Source organism: Lactuca sativa, chromosome 3, assembly GCF_002870075.4.
Source record: "Lactuca sativa cultivar Salinas chromosome 3, Lsat_Salinas_v11, whole genome shotgun sequence".
Taxonomy (NCBI): Eukaryota; Viridiplantae; Streptophyta; class Magnoliopsida; order Asterales; family Asteraceae; genus Lactuca; species Lactuca sativa.
This window is the reverse complement of record NC_056625.2, coordinates 35,266,425-35,276,054: the sequence shown is the minus strand read 5'-3', so window position 1 is coordinate 35,276,054 and position 9,630 is coordinate 35,266,425. Positions and strand designations below refer to the sequence as shown.

Sequence of the window (9,630 nt, the reverse complement as noted above, 5' to 3'; positions counted from 1 at the left end):
GAGTCAACCCTTTTTAACTTAGGGTTTCTCCTTTCCTTTCTTGATCTTTCTGATTCCGGGTGTTACAGGGGATTTGGGTGGTCCGATGAAAAGCGGAGCTCCTCTGTCGAACAATGTTAAGGCGATGGTGGTGGCTACATTTAGGTAGGGACAAATCTAATCGATTAGAAGGGCAGTGTTGATGGGGAAGTTTTATCGGGCATGAGGAATGAAAGATGGGGGTGAGGGTAGATTGGATGTTTATGGTGGACAATGGTGGCAGTCAATGATGATGGTGGCGAACGGTAGTAGCAATCGCTGGTGATGGTGGCTGCCACTAGTGGTGATATGTTTGTTCTTGAGTGTGTGTATATGCGTTTTTGTTAAGAGATAGGGAAAGAGAAATGGTGGGTAGACCTTTTTTTATTTTATTTTTAAGTTTAAAAAAAATTAATTAAATTAACATATGTGTTTCAGCAGTTGAAGAAAATTAAAAATATAAGTTATATTGGCAAAATCATCTTTTCAAATGTATAAGGACCAAAAACAATAAAAAAATCTAATTTTGGATCAGTGGTGAACCAACATTTTATTTTGAAAAAAAAAAAAAACATATAAATTTACCAATCACAAGGACCATTTTTGCAATTTTGTCTTTCTCCTAATACATTCCAACAATAAAGTTTAGAGGTGATAATTGCCATTCATTTATATAAAATAGATTAAATCCTAAATGTTATAATATTTTATGACAAGTGTATGAAGTTTACTACGTCCTTAAATTTCAAAATGAAACAAGTCAAATGAGTTGAATACGTGAAAATTCGTTTACTATGTCCCAACATTTTTAGGTTTTACGTTAATTGTTTATGTAACGCATTATTTTAGGCCTAAAACCTAGGACACTACAAGAAGGGTCCAGAATTATGTTAAAGTATAGAAGTGAAACATAGAAAATTGGATATAGATTTTGTAGAAATTGGAATAGTAGTAGTTGAATATTACGCATATACCAATTGACAATTGTGAATTGAGTAATCGATTTTGTTAAAGTTAAAGGAGAGAGAAAGTAGAAGAGGTCGAGGGAGCAGATCAGCTCTCCCTGTCACTCTGCAAATCCACCAAACCCTTGAAGAAAGTCGTCCGTAAGTTAACAATCTGTCTTTTGCTCCCAAAATTGACAACTTTTGTGACCTAGATTAGATTAAGATTAGATGGATCTTCTTCAATAGCACCCCATTCTTAATTGTTAAAAGCTAACAAAACAGCAATTAAAGCTACTACAGTTCCATCAACTTTTTGTTTTTCCTCATATTTGACCGCCATAAATTGTGGGCTTTATACCTCTAAATCATTGCTGCCCTTGCTTTGTTGGGCAAACAAGAAAGAAAAAAGAAAAGGAAAAAAGAAATCTAGGGTTCATCTCTTCAACCACCGCATCTTAATCAAAACCCATTATTCCAGTTCATTCATTGCTGTTGGAATATGTTCTCCGCCATAATTATTCAGGTGTGTATGAAGGGAATTGACTCGGAATGAGGGTTAGGGTTTTTAATGTGCCGAAGAATGGGGTGTGTATTTGCGAAAGAGATTTCGTCTTCCGGACCTGCAAGTTCTGAGATCGTTGCAGACAAGAGGCGAAACAGAGACACCGGCTTACATATTCATTCCGGTAGAGCAGAAGTAACCGCAAATCCCGACGCCGCCACTGCCGGTGGTGGGGAGGCTCAAAATGGGGTGGATCAAAAAGACGGCGCTGCGAAACCAAGAGGTGAGAGAAGACGCTCAAAGCCTAATCCCAGACTGAGTAACCCACCGAAGAACATCCATGGTGAACAAGTCGCCGCCGGCTGGCCAGCTTGGCTATCTGCAGTCGCCGGAGAAGCTATCAACGGCTGGACACCCCGGAGAGCTGATACCTTTGAGAAAATCGACAAGGCAAGTAACCATGAACACCCTCCAATCAGTTTTCTTTGAATCTTTTCTACAAAATCGATGGTTTTGATCGGTTTTTCTTTGATATTGTGATTTAGATTGGACAAGGTACATACAGTAATGTCTACAAAGCTAAGGACACAATGACAGGAAAAATCGTTGCATTGAAGAAGGTTAGATTCGACAATTTGGAGCCTGAAAGTGTGAAATTCATGGCGCGTGAGATTTTGATACTACGCAGACTAGATCATCCAAATGTTGTGAAATTAGAAGGATTAGTGACATCAAGAATGTCATGTAGTTTATACCTTGTTTTTGAGTACATGGAGCATGATTTAGCTGGACTTGCAGCAAGTCCCACAATCAAATTCACAGAACCCCAGGTTAGATTCTTTCTAATCATTCTAGTATTACTTTCCTCACAAAAATTGGATTCACAGAATTGCATTTATGGATGTTGTAGGTGAAGTGTTACATGAATCAACTATTGTCAGGCCTTGAACACTGTCACAATCGCCATGTGTTACATCGCGATATTAAAGGGTCAAATCTTCTTCTTGACAATGGTGGCGTTTTAAAGATTGCTGATTTTGGTTTGGCTTCCTTTTTTGATCCTAATCACAAGCAACCAATGACAAGTCGGGTGGTTACATTGTGGTATAGACCACCAGAGCTTCTTCTTGGGGCTACTGATTATGGTGTGGGTATTGATCTATGGAGTGCAGGCTGCATTTTAGCAGAGTTATTGGCTGGGAAACCTATCATGCCTGGTCGAACAGAGGTAATTAATTAGTTAATGATAAAATATAATTATTTTATTTATTTATTTATTTTGAGTTTGTGGGATGTGAAATGACTGTTTGATCCTTTGTAAATAGGTGGAGCAGCTTCATAAGATTTTTAAGCTATGTGGTTCTCCTTCTGATGAATATTGGAAAAAATCTAAGCTTCCACATGCAACGATATTTAAGCCGCAACAGTCGTATAGAAGATGCATTGCAGAGACATTTAAAGAATTTCCAGCATCTTCTTTACCCTTAATTGATACCCTTCTTTCTATTGATCCAGCTCAGCGTCTAACTGCAACGGATGCTTTGGGAAGTGAAGTGAGTGTATCATGTTTATATCAAAATTTCTTATTATCCGTTGTGTTGTGCGTTCTTAATGTTAATTTTTTTCGTTTTTTTTAGTTCTTTACAACAAAACCTTACGCTTGTGATCCTTCAAGCCTTCCAAAATATCCACCAAGCAAAGAGATGGATGCTAAATTACGCGATGAAGAAGCTAGAAGGTGTGTGTTGTGAACTTTCCACCGAGTCACAATTTATGAGAGTATTATATGAAATTGTTTTTATTTTTATTTTTTTGTAGATTGAGAGCTGCTGGTAAATCAAATGCTGATGGTGTGAAGAAGACACGCACACGTGAAAGACCTGCAAGGGCAATTCCTGCACCTGAAGCAAATGCTGAGATGCAAATGAATCTTGATGTATGAAATACGTTTTTTTTTTTTTTAATAGATTTGTTTGTTTTAACAAAGATTTGATTTGGTTGGCAGAGACGACGGTTGATCACACATGCAAATGCAAAGAGCAAGAGTGAGAAGTTTCCGCCACCTCATCAAGATGGGACACTCGGGTACCCGTTGGGATCCTCACATCACATGCATATGGATCCAGCTTTTGACCCTCCAGACGTGCCATTCAGTTCTAATTTTTCATATGGGAAAGCTCCTATTCAGACATGGTCTGGACCATTGGTTGATTCATCAAGAAAGAATACATCAAAATCATCCAAGAACAAGAGCAAGGAAAAGTGATATTTGGAATTTGGAAACCCAAAAAAGGTAAAGGATTTTGTTGTTATTTTATATTGTTGTTGCATTGTTTTTTTTTTTTTTTTTGGAATGGTGAGAAGAAGCTCGTTCCTTAGTCTCGAAAGCATTGTAAATGATACTCTCAAGTCGGCCTACTTTTAAATAAACATTATTATTATTATTCAAAACTCTTTCTTTCTTTTTTGGTGTCAACATCTGCTGATAGCAAAACCTCCATTTCATGCTTTGTTTATGTGCATGTTTATTTTGATTCTTAATGCTAATTTTAGTTTCGATTCAGTAGGTTTTGGAGGTTTATGTATAATTGGGAATAAATAATTTGACATGTATTGCATACACTATTTGATACATGATATAGACCAAGGTCATCAGTTGTTATCCATTTATCAGTTTTGGTATGGGTCTATAAATAGTTATATTGTTTTTTATTTTTTTGTATAAAAGAAAAAGCTATGCTGTTGGTTTTTCCGAGACTGTTTGGGTGGTCAACAAAGACCAACTATTCCTTTGATTTGTCCACATGTAGGCCCAATGTATGCAAAAAATGTATTTAAGTTTCTTTATGTATATTGGGTTGTATAAACATATTATCAAGCTCAAAAACTATTGAATTCCACATAATAACATGTACATCCAAATCTAGAAAGACATAATAAGGGCTTCAAAATTTTAAATACTTATTAGTGGTATCTTGTTTTTTAACCCAATTCTTAACATATCTTTGAATTTTACAATAGTATCTTCTATATATGAAGTCCAACTTGCAAAATTAATCCTCTAACGTCCGATGTATTATTAAGTAAATTGTTGAATGATGGTATTAATCTCTCTCTCTCTCTCTCTCTCTCTCTCTCTCTCTCTCTCTTTTTTATGTATATTATATAAAGCCTCTGGTGAACCAAACTACTCGAAAGATGAGTTAATGACATGGGTATCATTTTGTTATTTTCTTTTTCTTTTCTCTTCGACCATATTTCTATAGAAAACCAACATATTGATCTCAATATGTTTCTTATATTTCCTCCCTTTTGCAATTAAAGTTGGTGTTTATGCAAAAAGATGAAATCAGTTTGTCATATTCCATCTGTTAATTGTTACGGAATTGAGGTTAGGCTTTATACCATCATAAGTCATAACTATCTTCTAATACTCATGTTGATAACTGGTTTTGCTGAAATTTGTTCAAACTGTTAAATGATTTGAAGAGAACCAAAAAATGATCATCAAATCACATTCAAAGAGTTTATTCAGGGTAAAAAATAGAAAGACTTTTTATGAAACATTTTATCCAAACATACATTCCATTAAACAATTCATTTATACACGACTTCATAAGAAAAAACAGACAAACAATCCCTTAGTCTTATCAAACACTAAAAACAACTGATTCAATCTAGTCCAGTACAACTGTACAATGTAAACAACCCTCAAATGTTCAATATATAAAGCTGATAGTGGAAACAACCAAACAAATATATCAAAGATCTGATTTGAGCATATACACTAATTTTACCAAACAAATCGTAACTGTGTTATGCCTAAGATCGAATCAAGTTGATTTTGACACCAAAAAGTAAATTTGCAAGAGTTGTGTACTACTAGTACTATAAAGTGAGGTAATAAATTGCAATCTGCTTTCTTTAAAAGATAAAATCATGATTTGTACAACACACGCAATAAAGAACATGAGAACTAAGGAACATGATCCAAATACTTACCAGATAAATCTCCCCCCAAAGGAGGGGTAAGACAATATTGATGAATCAAATTTGAAATTACTTTAGGGTTCTTATGCTTTAACAGGCACATCATCATCATCATCATCATCATCTTCAATATCCCATGTAAGATCTTCTTCTTCCTCAGCAATGCTCAATCGTTTTCGCAACTCCTCTCTAACAGGGCTGGCATTGCCATGGGTGACCACCTTTTCCTTGTTCTCATCACTGCTCCCTATATCTTCAATCTCATCCCACCCATCTTCTTCAGGTGATGGTTGACTAGAAACAATAGAAATATCACTATCTCTATCTGTCTTCCCCTCTGATCCTGTTTTCACATCAGATTTGGCTTCCATGCAATCAGCTTTTGATTCATTTTGATCCTCAGTTTTTGTTTCATTTTGATCCTCTGTTTTTGTTTCAGAAACACCTATCTTCTCATTATCATCATCTTCGATTTGTGAGTTTTCTACAGATTCCTTCTCTTCAACCTTCAAACCAGACTCTGCGTTTTCTTCATAATCATCTTCATCTACATCCCAACTCAAGTCTTCATCTTCCTCCCCTGAAATTGCTCTGTTCACAAGCTTAACCCTCGCCTCTTCTGTCTTCTTAATCTTATAAACCCTATAAAAATATCGACTCCAGAAAGAATCTTCATCAACTCTTGCGGGAACAATCTCTTTGTAGATCTCCCCAACTACCCCATTGTATGCATTCATGATATCATTAATCTCCTCCGCCTTTTCATCAAATTTAAACCCTAGTTTCCATTCATTATATTCCATAAGGTCCTCAGGATCATTCAAATACGTGTTCATATCACTTTGAATCGTTAGAATTTGAGCATCGAGTCTACTATAAGGTTTGGAAAACCGCAGATTCTCGCTACTGGTGATTCTCTGACTAATATTAGCATCGGTGAGATCACTATCGCTATCAGAATAATCAACGGCCAGCAGCGTATCTTTACCTTGAGCTATGATTTCGGTAACGGTAGTACCTAGATCGTCGATGGCTTGGCCGACCGACTCGAGCGACTCCTGAGCCAAGCCAGCACCAGCTTCGAGTGAGGTCGGCAGGTCCTTTACGGCTTTGGCGGCTGCTTCTCGGATTACGGCCGTTTCTTTCTTGATCCCGGAACTGAATTCCTCTAGATCACGGCGGTATGTTTCAATGACGGACTCGGATTTGGAGGCTAGGGTTTTCATCAAGCTACTACCGAAGGTCCATGCGGAAGTGATGGTTGGGATGCTCGGTCCAGGGTTTTGAGGAAGAGACTGCGGGCTGTGAGCTTCGGTTGCATCCAGATCGGAAGAGTCTGGATCGTCGGAGAACACGGATTGGAAGAAATTCATGGCGAAATGGAGTGGCAGAGGTGGAGGTGGGGTTTTGAACAGAAATCAGAGATTTGACAATTACCGCTCCTTTGCTTGCTTGCGAGTGGAGGATTTTCTTTTTCTATTTTAAAAATGGTGTAAAAAACAAAAAAATTATCCGGTTATATTTTATAGTAGAGTAAAGTAAAATTTTGGTCTTTGTTGTTTACATTTATTTGAGTCCAAAGTTTTCCAAAATTGATGCGGGTTATCTTAGTGGTTTCTAAAAAAGGTTTTAAAAAATGAGAAATGATTCGTACACAATATTGGTCTTTCGTTTGGGTGGAGAATATAGAGAGTGCAGTTTGGTAGAATTCTCATGGAGGATGGGTTTATACGAGGTCCACGAGACCATGACCCCCGAGTTTTCTATGTTCTTACGGGAGGCTACCCGTACTTATTCCGTGGGAATGACGGGATATGAGTTTTGGAGCAATATCGCTTTTGGTGTTTTCAACTCCGGTGTGTCACCAGAAAACAACATCAAATCCACTCATTCACCGTTTGTTGCACAGGCTGATCACATTCTCCATCCACCATAAAAAATTTGGAGATAAGGTCACCAGGATATGCAGTCTTCCCTGCTTTTTAGTAACTGGGGTTTTGTTGCAATCTTCCCTGCTTTTTAGCTCGTTACTTGGCAGAATATGCAGTAAGTTCACGACCCGGGAGCCCAATCTGTGGTGGCCATTTTGTTACCCGCTTAGCCAAGTCTTATGGCGTGCTCGTCCCTGCAGTTACACGGACACTTACGTGTAAACAAGGGAACGGATTTTCTATGGGATATCTTGAGACCATATGGGACGCATTATGTGATACCGCACAGCGATAGCGAGGGAGAGGACCAACCAACCGAAGAGCCCGAACAACAACCGAGGCCTCGAAGAAGGAACGTGAGAGCCCAGGGGGAGATGGGGCGATCCCAACCATATGAGGGTGGAATACCCACCGACCCGTTCCAAAGTCGGGTGGGTTCTTACTTGGATAATTTACGTGGTGGGATGACTTATAACACCCAAATGATTGAAGCCATGTTCTCTCATACGAATGTGGTGAGACCACCCACCATACCACCTCAATGCCCTTATATTCCTACGTGGGAGGAATTGTAGATGCCAAGAGGCGACGGGGCGGGCACTAGCGGGGTGAACGAGGATGATGAGGATGACTGATCGTTTATTTTAGTTTTGTTTGGTTTGGTTTTATTTTGTTTTGGATTGTAAAACTATTAAGATATTATGTTATTTTTCTTCTTTGGTAGTTATTTTTCAGAATTGCTAGGAGCGCATACAAAGGATGCCGAGATATGAGTGCGTATGTGTTTAGCCGGGAGTGTTTAAAGTCGAGAGTCGAGACCCATAATTTAAATTAAGTGTGGGGTGAGTCAAGTGAGAAGAAAGTTAGAGAGAATAGTCAAATTAATAGGGTTAGAAGAGTCTTAATCCATTAAGACATGGGGTTGAATATAAGAATTGAAAGAAAGGTTAGAAGAAATATATTTCTGGGATTCCAGTTTTCACGTCGTGACTCTTTTGTTATTCACCTTGTGAGTCAGTATATGGTGATTTTTCAGAACCCGCTTCACATTGAATTCACGTCGTGAATTTTGATGCACTCATGTAACACCCAAAGTTTTGAAGGCCAAGAAAGGAAAGAAAACCCTAAGTTTAGGGGTCGACTCGGCGAGTCCGAGCGGGATCCGAGTCGAGGAGTAAGTGACCGACTCGGCGAGTCGGCCAAGGTGACTCGGCGAGTCTGGTCTGTGAAAGGAAAACCCTAAATTCGGGGCTTGGAGCCTATTTAATCGCCTTATTCTTCTTCCTAGGGCTCCTTTACTGTCTCTCACACCCAGAACGCCGCACCCTAAGCCTCTATTGTGCTCATTCAAGCTTCTAGCCATTTTTGAGTGATTTAGAAGAAGAAGAAGTGGGAATCTTTGAAGCATCAAGGAGTGGCCTTGGATCCGAAGTTTGGGGAACATTTCAGAGCATTGGAAGGTATTAATTCGTTTCCCTCCTTCAGATCTTCTTTGGTTATGAGTTTTGGGGCTTTTAAGCCATGTCTAAGATCAATTTCAAGCTTGAGGTCCAGATCTGAGGTTGCTACCTCAGATCCATGCTTGTTTTGGTTTAGAATCCCGTAAAGTATCATCCATTGGGTGGATTTTGGAGCCTCTTGGTCTTAAACCCTAGTTTATGGTGGATTGTGCCTAGATCTCCTTCTCTACACGTAAAGTTTGCAACTTTACGTGGGGAATAGGCTTGGGAAGGGTAGATCTACAGTTTGGAGTCCATGCATGACTCGAAAGTCCTCTGCATGTAAGTAGATCCGAATGGACTCGGCAAGTCCTTTGAGTGGACTCGACGAGTAGCTTGAAGATGAGGAGGAACTCGACGAGTGGGATGAACAGCTCGTCGAGTCGGATGAAGATAGGCATGAACTCGGCGAGTTGGATGAAGATTATCGTGTGCTCGGCGAGTCTGTTCTTAGACTCGGCGAGTCAGGTCGCATAGTCCCCAAACCCTTCGAGTTAAGACTCGAGTCAGCGAGCCGAGCAAGGACTCAGTGAGTTGGTCAGGACAGGATTCGGGAATCTGTAGACTCAGCGAGTCAGGGGCTGACTCGGCGAGTCAAGTCGTGATTGGAAGGACTTTGAGCATAGGGACTCGGCGAGTCAGTAAGTGGACTCGGCGGGTAGGGTTGACCTGGAAGGTTGACTTTGACCAGGACTTTTACTTTGGCAAGAGTTGACTTGGTTGACCTTTGAAGGTCAGTTAGA

At 39.2% G+C, this 9,630-nt stretch overlaps 2 protein-coding genes across 2 annotated transcripts; one reads left to right on the top strand and one right to left on the bottom strand.

Moving 5' to 3' along the window:
- The first annotated feature begins 978 nt into the window (after nucleotides 1-978).
- On the top strand, nucleotides 979-3,929 carry LOC111917221 (probable serine/threonine-protein kinase At1g54610). The gene is made up of 7 exons (XM_023912889.3): nucleotides 979-1,917; nucleotides 2,013-2,297; nucleotides 2,378-2,695; nucleotides 2,793-3,020; nucleotides 3,105-3,205; nucleotides 3,286-3,403; nucleotides 3,473-3,929. The coding sequence occupies exons 1-7, from the start codon at nucleotides 1,534-1,536 to the stop codon at nucleotides 3,731-3,733; spliced, it is 1,695 nt and encodes a 564-aa protein (XP_023768657.1). The 5' UTR covers nucleotides 979-1,533; the 3' UTR covers nucleotides 3,734-3,929.
- A 1,434-nt stretch (nucleotides 3,930-5,363) lies between these two features.
- LOC111917222 (uncharacterized) lies at nucleotides 5,364-6,913 on the bottom strand. The gene has a single exon (XM_023912890.2). The coding sequence runs from the start codon at nucleotides 6,828-6,830 to the stop codon at nucleotides 5,541-5,543; it is 1,290 nt and encodes a 429-aa protein (XP_023768658.1). The 5' UTR covers nucleotides 6,831-6,913; the 3' UTR covers nucleotides 5,364-5,540.
- Nucleotides 6,914-9,630: the final 2,717 nt, after the last annotated feature.